Below are 23,835 nucleotides of genomic sequence, written 5' to 3' on the forward strand. Positions count from 1 at the left end.
GACACGTGAAATGAACGGCGCTTTTCGAAAATATTGTATAATACCGTAAATATTGTTCACAGAGATGAGCCGGGGAAAAAAATCACACAATCAATTTCCGCACGGTTGATTCGTGGGCAAGATTACACCGTACACTCCGCTCTGCGGGTGGCGCCGCTTGTGAGTAAAGTAACGCATTCGAGAGGTTCTATTTACAGAAAATTCACGAAAACTACGATTAAATATAGTCCACCGATCGCATGCCAGAATTCTCGGATTTTAAAAGGCTCGCTACCTGCAGACTGCAGTCGCTGCAGAAACTTGAGATACCGCAAACAAGTGAAATATGTACTGTACATGACGAGGATGTTGCCCCAACAATATGTCGGATAATACAAAAATTTATAATCACTTTTCACGTGTACCTGTATCGAATATCATTCGAAAACTCGAGTTCTTCGTCACTTTAGTATCTTCTGGCGATGATTGAAAAATGAACAAACTAAACCAGAATCGTGATATTTCATACCTCGCGCGATGCGTGAAAAATAAACGAAATCCTAATTTCGACGAGCTACATAAAAACATCGAAGGAAAATAAAGAAAGGGTGAAACGCCGGAGCCGTGCAGAAACGAATCGCGAGCTTGTACAGCTCTCTCAATTTTGAGAAATCTCGTTAGTCCTGGTAATGGTTATACGGATAGAAAACAGCGGCGAAAACACACTTTCAGAGGCCGGATCGATATAGCTGTAAAAAGGCTAAACGGTGGATTCCGTCAAGATTTGTTACGAGATGATGCAATTTTTTGGCTCGGGAGAAACGAGCTCTTCGTACCCGCCCGAGCTTCAGGATGGTAGACGTATACTTACTCCACGTATCTCAAGGGGTATTTTCCAAAGGTATAACAGACCTGCGTGTGGGAGTCTACTAGACATCTACGTACACTAAGGTGCATACTTATGCGAATGCGTGTATAGGCATAGATACCCGCATACAACCGCGCAAGACGTACACTTTCGATCCGAAAGCTTTCAAACTCGGTCCTCATCGACACGGACCATACATCTATTCAATCTCATCGCATGCGGTACTTGCGTTCGTACAAAGAACTTCGTGCTATGCAATTGGATTATTTTACTTTTGAAAACTGGCAAAGTTTCACCAGCATCGGCTAAACAGCTTTACTGCAATTTCAAATTTCACAGCATATACGGATAGAAAAAAGGAGAACCAGCACTCGACGAATAACTTCATTCCTAACCCGTGACGCTGTGTGCCGATATACGTACAATGTACGCAGAAACTGAAACACCGCGCAGGTTATAAAATTTGAGAAATGACTTGATTCAAGCGAAATTTCGATCGTCCTGGATATTCGAGGTCGTTAGTTCGATATACTTGACATATGAGCGTTTCCGAAAATTCATACAATTTTCAAGACGGTACAAGCGAGACAGAGGATTGACGAATAGACAGCCGCCCACATGATGAAGATTCTGCGGGTACGAAAAAGTTTGAATAATGGCCGCGCGTAGCCAGGCCAACATCGTGCGTGTATGGTTGAATGAATGTTATTATGTTTTTCAGCGTAATGGTTGCAGGTATCGTTCAATTCGTTTGAAACCGGTATTCAGCCTGACATGATAGAAATAAATTGAATATTGTATCTAGTAAAATTTCTTCACCGGCGCGTCGCGTAAATTTCGACAAAGAAAAACAACAGTCTTTACTTGGACGGCGATATATTGTATTTCAGCTGGTTTTATATTTAAACAAAATTTATGTATCCACGGGGGAACGGTTCCTAGAATAAGTGGGTACGGTTGTTTTTTCCACTATCTATACCACGTTATTTTTGCGTTTCGCACAGAAACGAGGAAGCAAGTTACGTTGAGAGCCATAGAGGAGATGCACGATAAAACTCCATTGAAAAGCGCGGTCTACTTTTGGGGAGAATGGCTTTGTCAATTGGTGACGAGTTGAAAGAAAACATCGATATCACGGGGGGATCGCGTGGAAGGATGGGGCGAACTCTCTTTCTCTCTCCGCATGAAAACAAGTTGAAAATCTTGAATATATATGAACTTTTCGCGTTCGTGAAAAATTCACTCGGTATAAAAACTTTCGTTCCAAACGTTTCGTTTCGTCGAGCGATTTTTCGACGAGGAATCGCCCCATTGCTTCTCTTCGAGTTTTGGATGGGCGGCCAATTTACAATATATTTAACAATAAGCTAGAAGAGGCGAATCCCGATGTAACAAGGTTCCAACTAACTCATGCGGAGGGGAATGAAAGACGTTGCGCAATATTGACGTAAACTAAGATGGCTTATCTGTCCGGTTTAATTTTTCCCTTTTATTCCTACGAAATTAATCGCGGCTCCAATCTCCTTTCCTTTCTTTGTTCCCGACGAAGCGAGCTCATTATTTATTACCAGCGTCACGTTCAATCGGTCGGCTCTGCACGTGGCGTAAAATGGACAAACAAGATTAATTAAAATGAAACGTACAACTCCGAAGTCATCTAAAGAAAACGACGTGGGCAGCTTGAACCTCTATTCTATCTTTATCTACTTCGGGCTATACATCGCGCTCCGGCGCTAATGAATTGAGTTTTAGCGGAACTGTTCCCTCCAACTTCGCAGTAAAAATTCCACGTGGCTTTTACTGTGAATCCACGTCCTTTTTCTTCGACAGGCAGATAAAAGACGACCATTTTTATTCTGCCCGCAAGTTCAGATTCTTATATCCAGTATCCGGCAACAAAGGTGTACAATTCGTTTCACGGCTGATTGTGTAACATTCTCGTTACAGAACCAATTATTACGTCTTTCAGCAGACAGACAAACCATTCGCAAATACACGAGTATACTTTGTGATTTTCTCATCGACGGTACATCACGTCTACCTACAATGGGGTTCTGATAGAATCAGTTACAATTCGAACAGACTTCGAAGCCAAAATCATTGTTCGTTTCACCTTTGCTTCAAGCTTACGTCAATGAATTCGAACGGTTCAAGAATCAATGCGTGAATTCGACAAAAACTATGGAGCCATTGAAATATTAGTTAACGCTAAAACAGGGGAAGGCCGTTCAGAGAAACGTTATCAAATGATACTCTATAGCAGTAGGCATTCCAGGCAAGCGTTAGCTAACATAGGAAATTCGAAATGCGTTCTCAAAGCCAACACGCCGCCAGTTTGACAACGATAAAAAAATGTCTTTAAAAAAAGGTGTTAGTAATGCGTGAATTGCCGAATAATAATATCTTAGCAAATATAATGTTTATTGCATGCATTTGAGAAGAAAGAAAATACATAATAGATTTAATACTCAATGAACAACAGATTCACGTTTTACTGAACATGTATTAATAATTAATAATAACTAATATTTAATAAAGTAGGAATAAATCGATCTATAAATGGCATTTCTGCCATTCTCAGGTATGGAATCGATTTACCGATAAGCTTTTCAAACAGCGTTAGCTAACATTAAAAAACAGTAGTGGGCAAACCAAGCGAAAATGGTGGGATGCAAAAATTTGCAGAAAATGCTTTAGCTAATACTTGAATGGCTCCTGTTGCCAGTTCGAATTTCGATAATTTTCTAAATCACGTGTAAATCAACGGTAAATTTTCAATCCTCTGAACCGAGTCGTCTCGTTTACTCGAATCAACAAGCGTCGAGAGAAGACGCAGCCTGCGATGAGAGAAGGATAAGAGGTGAATTTTTCCGCAAGGAAAACACTGTGTTGCAAAAAAAGACACAGGTGTCCTAATAGGTGCACGAGACGTTCGATATTTCTCATTTCGATTTTAGACGGCAGAGGGGCGTATACAGGTACGTTGTATATAATAGATGATATAAAAAGGATCGTGAGAGAAATACGCGAGGTCGTTGCCGGTGCCTCGCTGAAAGGACCACTTCGCGCGGTTCTTTATTTGAAATATGAGACTTTGGCCGAGGCGAGTTGACCGGTCCTTTTGTAACGTCACGCGTTGTAGGCCATCGCAATGGGGGATGCCGTGCCAACTCTTATACGAGGGTCGGACATTTGTTGGGTACGATTCGACGGTTGTTTCACGGGAAGTCCCTGCACCGAAATGAACGAATTTCCGTCCGACGTTCAAACATGACTATTCATCAAAAACTGCGTACGGCATATCCTCCTACGTGCGAATCCAACCGAGCCAGTCGCGCAGCTCGCCCTCTCCTTCCTGCACTCTCATTTTCGCGAACGAGGGAATGCGAATTGATAAGATTGGACCGGCGTTACGTCGTTTCCACTTTTCGCCAGAGCGGTTGACTATTGTTGAAATTTTACGATCATTTCTCACTCCGCTATAGAGCTAGGATTAGAGAACTTAGTCAGGTACGTAAGAAGTGAGGCATGATTTACGACAGTAACGATTGTCGAATCATATTGCTGCGCATTCCGTTTTTTGAGCGTTTCCAGGAATGAAATAATCGATGTTTTATCGGTGAAACTACCTCGGAAACTGCTGTAATCCTGTATGCGCTTCTCGACTCACGAAATTTTTCACCGATAAAACTAATGACAGACAAATATAGTCTACTGTATCAAAACTGCAGCTGATAATACGTACGTCATATATTTACAGTGGGATACGGTAGAAACTAAACACCGAAATGCAGTCTCGAAACTGATTTCACCATTTTGAACCTCTGCTATTTTTCAGCTTTTGCGTTACACGGTTATCGAAAAACTGGTACAGTTATATTCTGTGATTAATCTATTCTCTGAAAACAATATATCGAAGATGAAATCGAATCGAAGGAGTTACGAAAAGAAAACAAAGAACAACCGAATGAAACATTGTATTTCTAGCTCTGATTTTGATATATTATACGAATTAATCGGTGAAAGTAGGCCAAAAAGAAAATGTTAAAACAACCCAAAGAAAACGTATACAAATTGTGAATTCCGAAGTTGTAACCAGCCTTTGAAAACAAACTCAGCGTCTATTGAATACTTATTCTCGACAAGTGCAAAAGTATCCGCGTGCAAACGAGGATGAAAGCGATCATTTTAAGTATTTGATAAAACGTGAGTATGCCATAAAATGTGACAGTTTGGGTAGAAATACGACACTCTTGGAACCAACTAAGTATCCACCATTTTCATTGGCGCATAACCCGTGTAACTTTTAGATTAATAATTCAGTTGCTACAGTAAAAGTACGTAAAGAAAGCGAGAAAGAGAGAGAGAGAGAGAGAGAGAGAGCATACATACAAGAAATGTGTACAGCATTATGATAGTCATTTACGATTTTTAAGTAAGTAAGATTCCGTAAGTCGAATTATACAAGTATCGAAGCACGTGAAAGTTGTAGAAACAAAGTCTAACGAAACTTGAAAACAAACTCTCAATGTCGACCTAGTTTTTATATGATATATAATCTTTTGTACGATTAGATATGTGATATACATGCAACGTGAGTGTTATTCAACAAAAACACTCTTCGCACCAGATGACTCAATTATTTGAACTTAATTAATAGTCGAGCAGTTTTGCAAGAAAAATTATTCAAACATGCAGTTAAGCGATGCCGTAGCCTCGATAATGTCGAGAAATGTGAAATACGAGAATAAACTTACAAATTTGGAAGAAACTTTGGTGGGTAACGACGGCGAAAATCCAGCGGGACATTCCTTCAAACTTGTTCGATCTGGACTGATTCCACGAGTATCTCGTGCTGCGTCTTCTAATTCCTTCTGCATTTTAGCTTGCCGTTTTCTGAAAAATATAAAACCTTTATCAATATCGTTGAACCTCACATTGATCGAGCATCTTAATATAACGTAAAATATGTAAATAATTAGGTATTGTTTCTGTTAAGAGCAGAGAATAAGAGTGTCGACATGCCAGTAGTCAAATTTTTGGACAAGCTTTCAGTTGAGAAAATTGCAACAGGTAACGGCGAATACCTGGATATCTGTTCAGGTCAAGTGAAGGATTTGAAAGTAGTGTTCTCACAGATTTGAGCCAATAGGCAGTCCCGCCTTACATGCCTTAATAATTTGCCAAAACTAAAATGGTAATATATGTCTAACTTTTGTTGTGCTCATGCTGATTTGATGACATGCTATTAGAGACCCTAGACTTATCGACGAATATTTCATTGTGGATATGTCGGAAGGAATATTTTTCTTCGAAAGCGGAATAATAACAGAAACTTTTGTAAGGTTTGGGTGTTGTTAAAACCAATTTTACTACATGTATAGTTTGGTCGAATGATACGATGTTGGTAGAGGGATCGTATTTTAGTAGCACTCATCAGCAACAAAACCAATGTGAATCCATGATAATAGCGCATTCTTAATTGCTGTTAAACAGGATAGTCAATCGAATGTTTGAGAGTAGGTACGTTAGATACATGGGCAATGTGTTCGCTCACTTAAACATAAGGTGGCGTTTACAACTGGCAATACGAGGTTTATACTTATGAATCAGTTGAATGATCCCGGTTTAAAAATGAGAAATTTCAATTTTTCAGAAGAGTGATATAAATTACGTACTCGTGTGAAATGCGAGTATCGTAAGAGAAAACAAACAGTAGAGTGAAATAGCAATGATAAACCCATGGAATGATGAATACTATAAACAATGATGATATTTTTATAACCATTTATTGTCATCTCCAATCCAAGAGAGATATGGGTATATGTATAGCATCCATGCAACATTGACTATGTTTTTACACAAGTTTTTGTGATAGGTACATTCAGGTAGCACTGAATAAATAGCAATTGGCATCATCGACGTTGGATGTAAAACAGCCTAATATTTTAACCGAATGAACTCCAAATAAAGAAAGGCGACGATGATTTTTTGTAATTTTTCTATAAAACTACAGCTGCATTCAAATTACATTGACTTATAAAGAGTAGACACGAAACAGTTATTTTTTAGCAAAGCAGGTGTCACCATAAAATGACTGAATTAAAATATTAATAAAAGAAACGAAAAAACCCCAACAACTGAAACGATATGAGGAAAGCAGAAATATGATCATTGTCTTCTTCTTTTGATATTGTAAACTTACCCAAATTTTGATAGTGTATGCATCAAAAAGGTTGTCGGGCTGGTAAAAGCCTCACTGAAAAAAAATGTCAACTAGCGTGAAGTGGCTGGTGTAGCAAGCCCTATTACTCCTATACCTACGAGATGCATCAGTGAACGTGAACTTTCGTACAAAAAATCCAATCACTCAACCATGCGATGTACAAAATCAATTACAGGTATCCTCATCTCAACAAGTATATTCCAAGATTATCGAATCACAGTGAAAAACCACTTTCCATGGTCTTTTTCAAGCCAAAAAGTCTTTGGTATTCGCAGTGTAGATTTAGAATCATGATACTTCGCACTACCTGACTAGAGCGTTAACTTTGAAAATTCTGATGAAATTGCAAGATAACTGGTTCGTGATTTCACATTCTTTAGAACGACCAATCCCTAAGAGTTTTTGCTGTGCAGATGCACATCAAACTAGTCAAAACATGACTATAACAGACTCTTAACACCTATTTTTGGAAACTGCATGATGATTTGAAGATGTGCCGACTAAACCTCAAAAATAACGATTTTTAAATGTTTTCTTGACTCTGAATTGAATTCAGGGAATACATGCAATATTGTACATAACATATATATGCATATGTCAATATTTGAATATATCATCAAAATCAACATGAGAGTCTATCAATGTGAAGATTAGCAAATTGCACAACCTAAATCGTATGTGTATACATCAGATTTACACCTGAACATTTTCTCAGAGTTCAAGACTAGTGGTAATCTTGTACTATCTAAGCTCTGATAACCACGTAGATGAAACACAAGTCAAACACAAGCAGTATAATGACAAACTTTGATTCACCATTAAATGAGATTATGTCTCACATTTCGCAAGGCATTCAAATGATACAAGAACACAACGAAAGCTTTCCTTATTTTGCAGTAGTTTTGAGTGGACCGAGCACAATTGGTGTTACATGCAACAGAAATTTTTTTGTCTCTTTACTATGCATCGAGGCTATAACATCCATAAAGACTTATGAACAGCACTGTATAGATAACGTTTAGCAGAAAAAATACGACGAAGAAGATACAGATCGACATGAATTGCTCAACTATAATTAGTGTTTTGGAAACTTTTGTAGAAAGTTTTAAATATGATTCTAGCTTCAATATTACAAAAACCATAATGGACAGTCAAGATATGTACAGTATCCTTGTGAGAGATTCAAAGATGTGTTTTTGCAACGACTATCACAACTTCCATTGGGCGAGAATTTGTCCTCTTTGAATGATACCATATTACTATGGCCTTTGCCATCGAGTATTCGAGATGCTTGTTTCTGTACAATAATCTCAACTTGCATTATAAAAGAAGAATTATATGAAGACCAGTGTTCCGAAAACGTAAATAATAGGTACATGCATTGAAAAATTCTAAAAACGAAATTGAAATATTAGCGTCAATATCTCATGGTCTGTACACAATGTAATTGAATGAAAAACAGTTAAAAAGGTATTCAGTACAAACCTCAATCGACGAGACTTACTTTAAAAAATTGTCATTTTCTTCATTCATTTTCTCTGCATCCTTCGCCTTATACCTGATCAGACGTTCTACCAGCTGACGATTCTCTTCCTGAAAATTAAATTGTAAATGTGGTTAGTATAGAATACGCATTTTAATAGAAATCAGGCTATGATTTTACTTATAATACTAGTGAAATTGTAGAAGACCTGGAGCAGGCATTGTGAATTCAAATGATGATCAAAGCAAGCACCTATTGTACTAAGTACGGGCAGTATGTAACTCAAAGTAATAAGAGGATCTAACCTGAACTTTTCGAAGTTTTTCTTCGAGAGCGGCGAAAGCAAGCTGCAGAGCTTGATGTTCGTCTTTCAGCATTTGATTTACATTCTCCAATTCTCGCTCCCTGCTGACACATCTTGTAATTTCTGCGCGCAGCCCAGCATTCACTTCTAAACTTTCTGCAATACTATTCACATAAATTAAAGAAAAGATTATTTTTGTATCAAACGTTGCACACTGTTAATTTTTTATGTGAATAATTTTTCAGGATATGAGTATAAAAATTAATACAGAAAAGTTAAGATTTGATAAATGAACAGGCATGATGAATTACGTACATCGCACTCATTGAGAGCACGGTAATCAAGAATAATATAGATCAGAAAATCCTCATTTAATGACTCAGCTTCATTAAACGGAAGCATTAATCAGCAATAATTCATGCCATATTGACTGTATAGTAAATAAAATGAGAAAGTTATGATGCAAATATTAATACTCAGTTGATTTTTAATATAAAATTTAAACATGGTATAGTAGTTTTAGCACGAGATCTGTGCAATATTATATTTTTGTCTCACGAACAACACAGCCTTTCGTTCTAACTCAGCTGAAACAACTATATGATGATTTCCTCACATGTACATACTTCTCGAAACAAAATGATCGATTTTGTATTCAATTGAAATTCAGTTACATCTGGATTTGTCGAGTTTAGTACGTGTATAATCTGTTGGACAATAGTGTTATTCATAGAAGATGGTTCTCACCTAGATTCTTTTGTTTGTAATTCTTTTCGTAACTCCTGAAGTTTGTTGTTAAGATCTACAATCTGCTGAGTGTGTTCACCTCTTCGTTTATGAAGAGTGGCCAGTTCTTCAGCATGAGCCAAAAGTCGAGCTTCCAAAGTTGAATTACCTCCAAATCCACCTGATCCCACCTCACATTTTAGCTTTTCATTAGCTATGGACAATTGATAGTTCTCCAATTTTAATGTATTGGCACTTTCGAGAAGTCGATTATCTGTAAAATAAAATACAAATTTTGAGATTGGTGATCTCGCTGTTGATACCCTGAAAAAACATCATAAGAACAGTAGACAATATCTTGCTTAAAAGCTGCAAGCTTGACAGTTCAATGACGCGATTGGTAGTGTTCTGGCGTGAAGCAGAAAACCTTTCTTCTGCTAAACATGTTGTCAAACTGCTTATAATAATAATGCATATTTGTATATTCAAGTGCTAATTGTTAAATGTGAAAGAAATAGTAGTTATCGTAACTTACGTAGGCAGATAAGATCGTGAAAGCAGTAAGTTTCAGATCTATTCCTGTCTCGCAGTTGGGTTATAATGTTTTTCCTCCAATCGGTGTCCTCCCCAGGCAGGTGGTGAGTGTTTGCATTGGAAGCAGCCATGGCCCAAATATTCTTGCCAACTGATTCCGTTTTAGCAAAGTAACTGAATCTAAAGATCGTGCCGGTGGGTTGTGCGAATTAAGACTGAAAAAATTCGAATGATTATAATAATAGATGCTGCTCACTTTGCTCAAACCAGAAATAGGCTTGCATTAAGGGTTCTTAATGAATTTTGTTGGCACATACATGAATCCTACGTAACTACCGACAATATGTAACAGCGAAAAACCCGTAATAATCACATGTCATCACAGTTAGAGCCAATAAAGTTTTCAATTTGCAAAACTGACTATCCTAACCTCAAATATCAATGTCGTTTAGACAATCGGTACTACACCGTACCAAACACCAATCTGAATAGCCTGAAGTTATCGCCACATACATATCACTGTTCTCGAATGCATGCGCACCTTACTTTTGAAGATGAACTGACTTTTCATTGGCTACTTTCGGCAGATCAGGGCATTCATTGGGCGAATCTTTAAGTTGGAACTGCGTCTGTGTGAGGAGCAAGAGTATCACAAGCTTCGACTCTTGCCTATCTCGAACAGACCGACCGTCAGCAAATGTCACAGGTGTTTATTACTTTCGTTATCAGCATGAATCGCTGGCTTGGGAAAGGTTAACTTATGGAATGAAATCTCAAGTAAAAGTGTTTAACGGACTGAATGCATACTTTCAAGAATTTTAGACGCTTAATTCACGTTTAATAGGACATGTCAAAGAAATTAAAACGCACAAGGCACGGAACGGATTGGTTGTCGGATACGCTGTCAACCATAAAGAAACTTCTATCGGACTCTCGCGAGAGTCTCTCGATCGATGTAAACACGTTTTTCAGTTTGTATATTTACCTCTGTTTACCTCCGCCAATAGCAAGTCATAGATTAATATCTATGATTCAAACGAGATACCTCAGCAGGATTTCTGCCGCGCAGATAACCTCTTGCTAACAGATAATAATGGCAAACGTACTCGGTCAGTCGTGCCAGTTTCACCCAATGATTGTCAAACTACAAATACACATACCTCGAAGAGTCAAAAGCAACCGACCAGATGCAGTTCTTCGAACGAATGGAAAAATTCCACCGGGTCTAGAAGACGACTAAGAAGTTGTCAAAGGTTCGTTATCAAACTATTTGTTTACATACATGAAATCATTGCAATGGAATACTTAAATCTGTGATAGGTTTGACCTAATCTGTTGACTTTATCCCAGTAATCATAGACGAAAACTTATGTGTGATTATATTAGCATTTAAGTACAAAGAAGCTAGTAGATATTCTTTTAATACCTTTATTCCTAATTTACTTATAATCTGGAAGCCAGTTAGCGTATTTCATCGAAAGCAAAATAAAAAACCGTTCTGAATTTTTTTCAATACAGCTTTTTATATTTCAGAAAGAAATCTGAATCGGAAGAAAACAGCAGCGCCTCATCCAACTCTGATTCCGACACACGTCCACCTTTTCGGCATGCAAGTAGAAGTGTGTTATCTAGACTTGTCCAGTATACTTTTTACTCTGTGATAAATACAGGTGTGGTGATGGACCAAGGTGTGACGGCTGCTGCGGTATTATATTTACCCATTCTTTTCACTTTCAAATTTTTCCAAACTGTTGCTGTGACCACTTTTGACTCATATTTTTCAAAAACTAAGATGTATAAAAGATTCAGGATAAAAATGATAAATTTTTTCTAAGAAGCACAATTGGATTGGTACCGTAATGAAATCGTATACCTAATTTATATTGTCAAGATATTTCTGTCCGAATTGATAAAAGGAATGTTTATGCTTTCACAGCTTTGCAGATCATTTCTCGCTCTCTATCTAAAGCTAGACGAAAGCAACGTTCATTCGAGTCTGGTTGATTCATGGGATAGAGCAGGGTAAGGTTCTGATAATAATTAACCTGTTTGTATGCTAACGAGTAAACAGTTTCAAGTTTTGTAACAACATACAACGACAGAACAATTTGGTATTGCCAGTATGTATGATACATAATACGTATGATTGAAATCCCTCAAATAAAAAAACTATGCTTATAACCTGATATTATTTTTGTTCCCATTTAAATTCCTATTTATCAATACTCAAATATGGTGTTCCTTGCATTCAAATAGTTGAATATCACCTGTTTGTATCACACTAGCAGCGCTTCTATCGATTCACAGTAACTGAAGTCATGCCTGTTCTATCAGATCTCTTAAGCGATATTGAGGGGTTATTATATGTTTTATTTTCATTCTAGACAGAAGATAACAGTGTTGAAAGGGTATAATCACAAACACCTCGTATACCTGGCAAAGAAAGTACGTCATGTAGCTGTTGAATCAAACACTTTATACAGAACAACTGGTCAGGCCAGAGTAATGCTGGTACTAACAGCGTTTGGCCGAGAGGAAGATATGGAAGAAGCATTTGACGATCTGTGTTACTTACATTGACGTCCATGTAAACAACTTGATTTGTCGGCATAGATGTAGCGGGCAACTTCACTGCCACAACGTGACATATCTCTTTGACCGTGTGTGGCTTATACTGTGTGTCAAGTCATTAGAAGCTATGTTACTTATTTAAAGAGCCTCAAAGTCGTTTTGGACAGAAATTCAAGTCTAACAAATATTTTGAATAAATAATAACGAATCAATACAGGATTGCACATATCACGGTTTATAAATTCGTCTCTGTTTTTGTTTTTCCTAGTTTTTCTTACCGCAACGTAAACGCAACAGCTGAAGTATATCTTGTTCTAACACTAGTCTTTCAAGCATTACGAATTCACAGCAGCGAATCCGTATACGTACCTAATCATTTGTCGCTCAAGTAGAGCTAAGTAACTAATTTTAATATTATCAAGTTGTTGTCAAATATGCGTACTTATACTTATGCATAGACGGTGTCACGTACAGAGTCGGGAGCTTTTCTACGCTTGTTTGTATCGTTGATGGGAAAATATTGTCAATTAACACGTATGCGGTGTTTGACATATTCCGCGATGAATTTTGAATTCGTCCGTGATACGAGCAGGGCACACCGTGGGTCGAGAAGGCAGTGAGACACGCCCCACCACGTCGATTTCGTCGGCAGTCCGCTTGCGCGCGCTCCGCGCGTTGCGTAGACTACGGCAGGCGGCCGGGTTTCGGTGCCGAATCGTCGCGCAGCCGCCCTGCGCCCGCCGTGTTTTATGCAACCAGTTTTGCGTCGGAGCAACGGGTTGGTTGGTGTGGTTGGGTGTCGAGCGCTGCAGCGTTCGGCGGAGAGCAGCGGGGTTGTCAGAAAGGCGTGTGCTATCTGTCACGGTCCTAGTAGCGAGTAGGATTGCTGTCAAAACGTCAGTGAATGGAGGCGCGTGTCCTCCGGCCATTTTCGTAGTTTCAAAACCGCCTGACAAAAGTGTGAATTCCGCATTGTGCTAAAAGGCGGTGTTTGCGTGTGCGCTCTCGCTGCGTTTTGCCCCCTTGTGCTCTCCGTGCCGAGGGTGGAAAAATAGGTTGGTGTACGTGATAAGTGACAGTGAAACGAAGTAACGGACGAACGAACGAACAAACGGCTCGCGCCGAACGACCAGCCTACGATCGCTGCCAACTACCGTAGGACCAGACTCCGCGAGGAGGCGAGGCGAGGCGAGGCGAACGCCGTGGGCCACTGCCCCCTCCTCCCCCCCCCCCCCCCATTCTGCTACTACCACGCCGTGTTGAACGGAGGCAGCGGGCTTGTCGGCCGGCATAGACGAAGTCATGGCAGAGGATGAGGTCTTGTTCGACGATGTTTACGAGCTCTGTGAGATTATCGGAAAGTGAGTAAACTCGGGACTCTTGATTCTCATCGGAACGAATAGAGAATATTCTACTCCCTCACATTAACCTAGTAACGGTCAACGGTTCGAATGTTTGTCCGCTGACACACTGCGAGCGTTTTCGTGTCCACGATTGTATTTTGTTTTTCAACTTTTCAGGTGTTTACTACACTCTTTACCCGCTGAACGAATTTCGGTCGGTATTCGAATGCGATACCGAAATTTCGAATAGGCACACTTCTATTATCATTGTTTATAATTTTGTCACACTTGAACCTAACCTGATTGACGGGCGTTTCGTCAGCGTGATCTCACATTTCCAGGTATACGTGTCGACGACGCACACACGGGTGTTTACCTACTCTTCGGAATGCTTATTACGAGAGTATGTGTGGATAGCCTGACTTATATCAGGTGTAGTTGGCCATCTTGTGTTTACTTCAGCCCGCCAAATTCAATTATCCGTTATCAAGACTAGTTTATTTTCTCTCTATCGCCGTCAACTTCAACGTGGAAACGATAACCTCAGTCTTCTATTTTCCAACGACATTTTAACGAGCAGTTGGAATTTGCTCGTTTTAAACTTGGTACTATAAATTCCAGGTTCACTGATCGTCTCCTTTGCATGTTACACAGGTGAAATTTGTCCGGAACTATTTAAGCGCACGTCAGGGTTTCGATCTAGCGTATTATCTTCAACTTCTATTTCATTCTTTGAAAATTAGCATAGGCAGATTATTTCATGCATATAGACATACCTAGTCCACAGTACCTTTATTCACGTACATAGGTATATTATTATACATACACGGACTCATATGCTTGCATGTATGTATCAGGTCGGGAGACGGGAATGTGTTTGATATCGATTATTTTGTCCCGAAATATATCCACCGAGTAGGAAAGGGGAAACGAATATGAAAAACTTTTGTATTACCACATATGCCAGTCCTCGGGTTTTACCGTTTCCGAGTCAAAGTTCAACCATAAAGTTTTTTACAGATCAAAGCCCAAGCATAATGTTTTAGACGAGTATCAGGCAACACGTGACGGACGAACAAAATGTTATACACCAACGATTGCCAGGAAAGTAAACTGTGACGGAACTTTTACTTTTCTTACCTGAACGTCACAGCGTTAAAATGCGCCACGAAAAAGTTAACAGTCCTTGACGTGAGTTGACAGTTGAATTTATGGTACGACCGTCGAGTTGAGCTTACTCTGGGTCTTTGTTGGTCTACATTGGACTCTTATTCAAACAATCCTGTGAACAATTCTTAATCTCACAAACTAAATTGAGCTGTGGCGCTGTGGATGCACTGTCTAAATATGAATTAGTTATAAGTATACCACTGGAGAAAATCATTGTGCATACACTGGAAGTCAATGACACATTATCAGGCTGAAATTGGTGACGTAACAAAACCTTAGGCTAACAAGTCGACATTATCGGGCAATTTAAAAATGACTTTCAAGGAGTTGGCTATTCAAAATTAAAGTATATTTTGTTTGTAATAGTTTACTAAATCTCGGGCATTCTTAAAAATGCGGATTAGCGATTTTTCTTGAACATGCATCATTACAGTAACGTTACTAACTTCACCCTATGAAGTATTAGTAAAAACTCACTGAATAGTCAGTGCATATGTACTGATTTTTTCCAGTGGTATACTTATAATTGGGAATCAGCGAATTTTCACTGATTCAAATTTAGAGAGTGGGCTCGGCAGAACTACATTCACGAGCAAGTATAAGGGTGTTATTATCGAAAGAAATTTGTGCACTACGCAGTAGTATCTGTATTACTTCATAAATCTTTTAAGCATTTTATGATTTAATGACAGAGAATATTCGTCGTGTGCGTTGAAACTGTACGACCGTTGCATGTGAGTTACATGAATACTTGAATGGTTCGAGTCAATTTGCTGTTCGTCAATTGAAACTAACCTTTAGCTGGTCATACCTAACATACCTTACGGTCATTTGTGACATAAAGGTTTGTAATCTTTAGCTGGCACATTTATCTGGTCTAACATTGCTGGTACCTTGGGGTCGACTGTAAAATTTAAAATTATTCTTGGGATCTTTTTTATCTTGTAAAACACACTTAGGTGAATACTCAAAAAAAATAGAGTTCAAATATTAAGTTGCTTCATGACAGCAATCAATTTTCGATCGGAGTCTTCAATGACCCCAAGGTGCCAGCAATGTTATACCAGATAAAGGTGTCAGCTAAAGATTGAGTGAACACACGTTAGATATGCAGATCCAGTTAGACGCAATCAACGAACGTTTCTTTATACTTGCTCTATTTTTTTTTTTTTGTTCTCCTTAGAACGGTTCGTTCCATCGATCGGTAATGCGGTTCAGAGTCTAATGATAAGTCAACCAATTTGATCTTCAACCTTCGGTATAACTGGGTACCTACAATTATATATTTGATCATATTAATATATTGCTCGGCTTACTTTATTCCTCCCACTCAGGGCTGTCCTACACTTTTGCGGTTTAGTTGTTCAAATCCATTTTTTTCGTCTCGGAAATTATAAATATAAAATATTCTATGAATTTATTTCATGTTTTAACAAGTTTTCATTCGTTACTGCATCTCTTCAGTCACAAATAAACGACATCAAGTAAAAATTGACCGTCTGCTCTTTACAAATTGCGGCAGGGAGGGGCTCTCAGATAATTATGACTCACGTGGAAAATTGAGTCAACCATTTTACCAGGTGTTCCCGTGGACACCCTAATCTACGAGCTATGTGTCTGATACATTAAAGTCGCTTAATTGTATTGCCCCCGTTGGGCTGCTCACCTAAATGAATATATTCATTCGACTTTGCGTGTATGTACATAATTATAGGTGCCGTTGCGTACCCTAAATATACATATATCCATATGCCTGTCATACGTATGTTACGATTACTATTTTTGACTGCTGGTCGCTACTACACTGTGTTCCAATCCGGAAATTGATCGTCGTCCAAAATCGAATATACCTGTGTAACACGCCCGTATCTGAAGGCACACTGAGGTTCACTCTGCAAATGAAAATACACAGAGGAACGTTATTTAGTCGACTGTCTTGAATAGCCGCGACTAATTAATTTATCTCGAAAACTCTCTGGGTAATGGAAGCATTTGAAGACTCCGCCGGAATCACGCGGTGTGAGAATTAACCGGGTAGTAAACAACCCAACTGCTTGTAAGAATTACAAAGATTCCCCCCACATCCAAATTCCGTGGGCTAGTCCTGCAGCATTAGTGACGACCACCACCGCAATCGAGCTGACCATAGTACTGTGCCAAGTTAGAGGACAACGGCACCATTGAGAAATATTGCAGTTTTTATATTTCGGTTTTTGAGACAGGCAAAAAGTTGGCCACGACTTTGCGTCGTTCGTTGCTTCCGCGTTGCCTCGTCCGGTATTTCCGGAAGCGAAGCAGAGTGAGGAAATAGAAAGATGAAAGAATTTTAAGTACGCTAGGGAGGGTGAGAAATGGAAGGGCTGAGCGCCCTACATCATTCACTCGTAGTACCTTGTACATTTTGCCTGTGAATAAATGTCCGACTAACGGATTAGAGGTTCAGGAATTGCATGACCTGCGTACACGCAATAGGCTGCTTGGATCGTGTCCAATCACCGTGTAACTAAAACAATAAGCGTCATGTAAAGGACTTTGATTTGTCGATTTGTCTTGCCCCTGAACTTAACCGGCGAAGTACGCAGAGGTAGAGATGTAGGTGTATGGCATGTTGGTGTGTTCACCCCTGCATATGCGTTGGAAGTTTGATTTATCGTTTCGCGATGTCTAATATTATAAACATGCGAAGCAGTCTGATTTTGTCACTTCTGGCATAAATTCTTTTGTCTGCACGTACATACTACATTCGTCTTCGGAGGATTTTTTTTTTTTCTTTTTTGGAGAGAGATAGAATTCACTCAGCCACAGTGCTCGTTTAAATATTTATAAAGCCTTTTCTCACCGCCAAACGTGATGAATCGCACCCGTTCAGAATACGATATAACAGGTATGCATATATTTTCGTGGTAGACCAATAATCGAAGACAGGATGTTGTACTTGGAACGCTTCGACTGAAAGAGTTTTTTTGAGGATGAAAATAGCACCGTCTTTGCTGGTCGGTGGTTTTTTAGCCGATCTTAAAACCACACATATACATATTATGTACAATTTACGATGTTTCCAGCCATGTAGAAAATCTTTGAAACTTGGAAGTCTCATCAGGTATCATCCCCTTTTTCCTCTTCTCGTAGACATTTATTTTCACAGGACATTAATCTCGGTTATAACAACGTATTTTATTACCCACCGTATATTATATGTCACTTATAAAGCTCTCGTAAAAACATCCCAAAACAATTTTACATCCATTTTCTTACCTTGTTCTATAATATCTTACTACCAATAATCTATTACACGTTGAAGACGTGACGGGATCGCAAAATTTCGTACAATTAAGCAGTGTTGAGCAAATTTGTGATTAATTAATTACAAATTACAAACTACAGTTGTGTTAGTAATTGACAAAAATTAATAACAAATGTATTTTATATTTGAAAAAAAAAATTGATTACAAATTACGACTGTGATTGACATATTTTTTCGAATCAATTACAAATTAAAAAAGTAATTGACATCCTTTTTCTAATCAATCACAAATTAAAATTGTAATTGACGCGTTTTTTTCGAATCAATTACAAATTAAGAAAGTTCAATTGTAATTTGAAGGTTGTCTTCTGTTTGTTTTGTCACACATGTTTAGATCGCACAAGAACTTAAAAGGCATTTGATTAAGCCGCATACCTATGACATTTTCGTGTCGATTAATTCACCGAATCACTAAATTTGAACTTAAATAGTGCATCTCGTTACAAAAAATCAGAGAGAGGAAGAGAGAGAAAAAGAAACAAGAAAAACAAAACAGCTTCTTTATAAACACCGCGCATGGCTATATAAAAGAAAAAACGAAGAATCGAAGATTGCTGATTCACAATTAAATAATCTGAACTGACGTAGGTTTAAGAGGGGGCAAGGATCCTTGAAATTTAAATCGTATTGCGATTCTGGACGATCTGTCCTCGTAATGTGTGAAAAATTCTATCAAATCCGTGGTGAACAAATCTACTGATACTCGGTATCAAATCTGATATAAAATACCATTCAACTTTCGAGTCGAGTTTGAAATTTCGCCAAATACTGTACACCAACCTTTCGCTTTGAGCCATTGCCCCGTAGAGGTGAACAACAAAACATCCATTCGGGAATAATCAAATCGCAGCAAACGTCTAATGGCATGCATCACGTGCTTATAACTGGTGGCAACGCAAGTGCGCCTAATTTGATTCAAAATATGAAAGTCTTGTGGCATAATTCGAGAAATATTTCACCTGTAGTGGTAATATTATACCCCAGTTTGACCTACCACCGTGTGCATGTAATTGAACAATAATAACGACACGCCATCCAGTAGCTCATGTTGATATTTCTTGCAAAACTCTCATCCAGCTCAGTTTGCATACGCCGCAGACGTTTTTCATTTCTTTATCATTTTTCGTTGCTGCAAATCCCCTCGACCAACATCATGCTCTACTCGAAACACATACTTCGCCTGTCATGCAACTTGACGTGTCTGCTTATACCGCACATACTTTGCACGGGGCAGGTTACACGGGACCATACCATGTAGTGCCTGTCTATGTATAACACTCGCGCCATGGTACTAATCTGTTATTCGATGAATCGAAAACGCCGCGGCGACAACGCATTAGAATGGAAATTAATTCACAAAGAGTATCACGTAAATCGCCAATATACTTGGCATAAAGTGCAATCGTTGGCCTGGCAGAAGTGCCAGTAAAGCGTGAATCGTTTGTTCCCTACGGGATAACACTCCTTCCAATATCCTACAGGCAACTGATGATAAAAATAATAGGTGATGCATACCACGAATGGTTTTTACGACTTGTTATCACATCAAGTAAGGTAACTTAAGCGTAACTTAGACGTGGGAAAACTTTGACGGGAATCCACCCTCGACATGCTAATACATGTAGATTCAACGTAGGCGTAACCTAAATAACCAAAAAGTTGAGTACTCACGAGTGTGCGAGACCAGTTGTGTTCGATGCCGTTAATATCATCCATCATGTCTATTTTTCAATGAAATATCTTGTTACCAAAAATCACGTTATGCAAGAATGAAAACCCAATTTCAATTTCAATCATTTTAAAATGAGCGAAAATCGGGTATAATACTGGACCATAGATCGATCGTTCTTTATAAATAAACCTATTGGTATACCGGTCTGTCTTCCAACTTGATTAATTCGAGTGCTGGATATGTCGTTTACGTTTATAAAATAAATAAGCCAAAATGCCTGTGACAATTGTGAGGGTTAATTTCGTAATACACTTCAGAGAGGCCATTGATATCTTCTTGGGTATACGTTAGGCTTTGGGGAAAACACCCACAGGATTAGTTTTAAAATTTGAGTTGTGCAAAGAATCCGCATCAAGTGCAGAAACTTTATTTAATCTCCCCCGTAATAAAAAGAATTTCAAGAAATGCGATACTTGCGAAAGAAAAATTCATCTAATTAACTAAATAAGCCCCTGTGGAAAATAACTTAATAATACGAATCGATTTCACTGGAATGAATTTTCTTTCTCTTTTATATATATATATATATATATATATATATATATATATGTATATATATGTATACATGAGACGTACAATTATGGCAACGTCCGACAAACTTTACGCCAGGAAAATTATGCAGCATTGCCTCAAGCAGTTTTCGCAAATGACGTAGAACAGAAAGCATGGACAACATTTTTAAATTAGAAAGGAGGTACGTACTGTGTGTCGTTTCTTTTACTATCTCGTTGCTGGAGGCACTGCATTACGGAAATGTATCCTCGACGTGTTTCGCGTATTTGTTCTTAGTAATCAACGCCTCTCAGGAACTATACCGTATCTAATGCGATAGTCTGTCCAAATAAAGTATTTTATGATCCTGTAGAACTGCGTACTATCGCTTTTGGTTATTGCCAAAATTTCAAACAATATTGAAAAAATGAAGCAATTAATGGTTTCATGCGCCCCATCGACGTATCTTTTTAAGAAAATGCAATGGCGATCAGTCGTAAAACGATCAGACAATTTATTCTCAAAAGATACAGCCGAAAAATATCGAGTCCTCATAATTGAGATTTAACTGACACGAAACTCATCCACTGCGGACAAACTTAACGTGTGAATATTTTTGACGTTGTTAATGTTAATATGGAGATTTTTTGGAGAATTCGTTATTCCGACTACATGCAACAATACAAGTGATTGTGATAGAAACGGGATAGGAATTATTACATCAGTGCAATTACTTTTTCTCTTTCATTAACAATACTAAATTAAAATTCTGTTTTTCTTGCGTTATTCATGTAAAACCGATAGAAATGTTCACCTATTTCATGATCTACTCCCACATCACTCGTGAATGAAAATATGTCAGTAACATTTTCATATGTCATCATATTACATTGAATTATCATTCATGGTCCAGGGAAAGAGTCCACCTTTCCGTTTCATTGAGAATTTTCGAGCATCAGCGAATGCGGCGTTCGTAAAGAACGTGTAAAACGCGAATGGGCGAAAAGTTGAAAACGAATCGCTGCTCAAATCTCTCTGCGTCACCGTCATTAACGAACTGTGAATTTATTGTTAGTCAAGAGTTTCGCAAGTAGTCGGACTGATTTATTTATCTGACAATGAAATAAAAGTCCGCGGTTCAAACTCGCTCACTCGAAACGAGTGTCTCGTTTTCATCGGTTCAAATGGCAGACTCTACGAATTGTAAGAAACGTATTACACTGCGCGAGCGCTTAACCCTTATTGATATTTATCTTCCATCTCCAGCTCTTTGAGTACAGGTATTTTATATCCTACAGTTTCAACGTTCCGCCCGGGACACCCGATGAGAAGTCGATGGAAGTGGATGCTATTTTCTTTCCCGGCCATCCCGAGTACTTTATAATTCAACAAGACTGCGATACTTGCCCCCAGGAAGATATATCGTATGTTAAAATTGTGGCATAGTCAGTGATCTACATGCAGATACACTATCGGTCATTTTTAGAATATGTGAATATGTTTCATTTTGCTCACAGTTAGTATGAAACGACATTGGACTACGTGTAGTCATTACTATGCGTTACTCTTGGCGACTTGATTCTTAGGCGGCCAGTTTCAGCGTTAAACAATTTTTATAGAGTGGATCAGTAAGAAGCAGATGTTAACTAATCAGGCTGGCGGAAATTCTTCCATTCCTTGTCTCTTTCGCGCCGTAACTCAAGTACACGTTGACACAAAGCAAAGATTTACCGAAGCCAAGTATCGGTCGATGCTAGACATCTATTCGCGTAGCTATTGAATTCCAAGGGCTTAACTTTCCTTATGGAATAGCTACACCAGCAAAATCGATAGTACAGAAATATAAGTCATGTATTACCGATCACAGTTTAGATGAAGAAGATGAAGGGTCGGTATATATTTCGAATGAGCGTTCCATCAGGGTGGCTTCGGCTAAATAAATCTTACACCCGAAGAGAAGTATGTGCAGATAGCTTCGCAAAATGCAAAGCTTCTGTATCCCAGCACTTTCAAGTAGTCAAATGGAGTTGAGAATAATTGTAGTCACTTTTTTAGCTGAATGCAAAATGTTTTATCATCCATGTAACCATGAAATCATATTCGCTGAGGTAATTCTATCACGTAGTATTTCTAATATCCAGACTGATGAGAATGAGCAGTGACGGTATACTATATCGGTGTTACTTTTAGCGCACTACTAGGTATAGATGCATGGTTACTAAAAATTTAATCAGGTTATAAAATCCTGAAAAGTATAAATTTTTTCTTGCATACCGGACAACGTTTCCGGCGCGGCCTTGGCCTTAAGATAGCTGGAAACTTGGCGTTGTGAAATTTTGCCAAGTGTGGATTTCAGGAGCCAAATAATTGGACCATAACTCCGAGCCGAAATTTTAAACAGGCATTACTCTCCTGCGTAGTACATGTTCGTGCAGAAATGTCTGAAACCAATGCGTGTCTATAACGCGCAGCTAGCTACGTGGGGTATTAATACAACATGCAGAATCTATTGAAATACACCGATAGGCACCGAGAGCCGGACAACAAGGGTCTGCCGACTGTTCGGTGCTGGCGGGTGGCCACCGGCGATATTTCATCCGAATGCGCAAAGCTGCGAATCGGGGGGCGTCATTTATTTGCGGGGATGCGCTGTCAATTCCACTTGCAAACTTCAATTACATGCAACTCCAAGCTTACCTCGACCAGTTCGCCTTCTATTAGAGTGAACATCACAATTTGTTATGCTGACGGTGAAACTCGTGATGTTCTGCGCGCAATCGCTGCGAGTTAGGGAAAGACTTCTGTTATTTTAGTACGTGCTAAGATTTTTCGGAGTACCGTTAAGGTGGAATTCCGTTATCGCTGGATTAGACGTTCAATTTTTTTAATTGGGCTCCACATTCCATGCTTATCGTGCGATGGTCAAAATGCGAATATTCAGAAATTAGTCAATACATTTGTTTTTCCAAGTCGGGTGCTAGGTTCACATAGGTATGTCGTTGACGTACTTGTATATTTCATACCTTCCAAATTCGAATAAGTTAAAACGAGTATACAATGTATAATCGTATACTTATAGTATTCATTTTACTTAAGGGTTCAG

The 23,835-nt window shown here is 38.7% G+C and overlaps 3 protein-coding genes across 22 annotated transcripts in view; 2 read left to right on the top strand and 1 right to left on the bottom strand.

Moving 5' to 3' along the window:
- Positions 1-13,616, bottom strand: part of Atg16 (Autophagy-related 16) — a 237,960-nt gene extending 224,344 nt beyond the window's left edge. Inside the window, exons 1-7 of one of the 9 annotated variants that reach the window (XM_046618051.2) lie at positions 10,438-10,627; positions 10,122-10,335; positions 9,608-9,860; positions 8,862-9,024; positions 8,578-8,666; positions 7,053-7,106; positions 5,605-5,743 (exon numbers count right to left, since the gene is read on the bottom strand). In XM_046618051.2, coding sequence (XP_046474007.1) covers positions 5,605-5,743; positions 7,053-7,106; positions 8,578-8,666; positions 8,862-9,024; positions 9,608-9,860; positions 10,122-10,251 — 828 coding nt within the window. In that variant the 5' untranslated portion in view covers positions 10,252-10,335; positions 10,438-10,627. Of the gene's footprint in view, positions 1-5,604; positions 5,744-7,052; positions 7,107-8,577; positions 8,667-8,861; positions 9,025-9,607; positions 9,861-10,121; positions 10,336-10,437; positions 10,638-10,661; positions 10,798-13,133 lie in introns of those variants that run through there. The other 8 variants (XM_046618047.2, XM_046618046.2, XM_046618044.2 and 5 more) reach the window with 8 other exon arrangements.
- Positions 10,805-12,933, top strand: LOC124215087 (uncharacterized). 2 transcript variants are annotated; one of them, XM_069134535.1, is made up of 5 exons: positions 10,805-11,075; positions 11,171-11,373; positions 11,654-11,825; positions 12,057-12,142; positions 12,505-12,933. In XM_069134535.1, the coding sequence occupies exons 1-5, from the start codon at positions 10,968-10,970 to the stop codon at positions 12,698-12,700; spliced, it is 765 nt and encodes a 254-aa protein (XP_068990636.1). In that variant the 5' UTR covers positions 10,805-10,967; the 3' UTR covers positions 12,701-12,933. The 2 variants fall into 2 exon arrangements, with proteins under 2 accessions (XP_068990636.1, XP_046474008.1); XM_046618052.2 differs by having other exon boundaries at positions 11,174-11,373.
- The window catches only part of CASK (peripheral plasma membrane protein CASK), a 143,905-nt gene continuing 133,481 nt past the window's right edge, over positions 13,412-23,835 (top strand). For 5 of the 11 annotated variants that reach the window (XM_046618029.2, XM_046618027.2, XM_046618038.2 and 2 more), the window contains exon 1: positions 13,414-14,052. In XM_046618029.2, coding sequence (XP_046473985.1) covers positions 13,994-14,052 — 59 coding nt within the window. In that variant the 5' untranslated portion in view covers positions 13,414-13,993. Of the gene's footprint in view, positions 14,053-23,835 lie in introns of all 11 variants that reach the window. The other 6 variants (XM_046618025.2, XM_069134530.1, XM_069134531.1 and 3 more) reach the window with 3 other exon arrangements.

Source organism: Neodiprion pinetum, chromosome 3 (genome assembly GCF_021155775.2).
Source record: "Neodiprion pinetum isolate iyNeoPine1 chromosome 3, iyNeoPine1.2, whole genome shotgun sequence".
Classification (NCBI taxonomy): domain Eukaryota; kingdom Metazoa; phylum Arthropoda; class Insecta; order Hymenoptera; family Diprionidae; genus Neodiprion; species Neodiprion pinetum.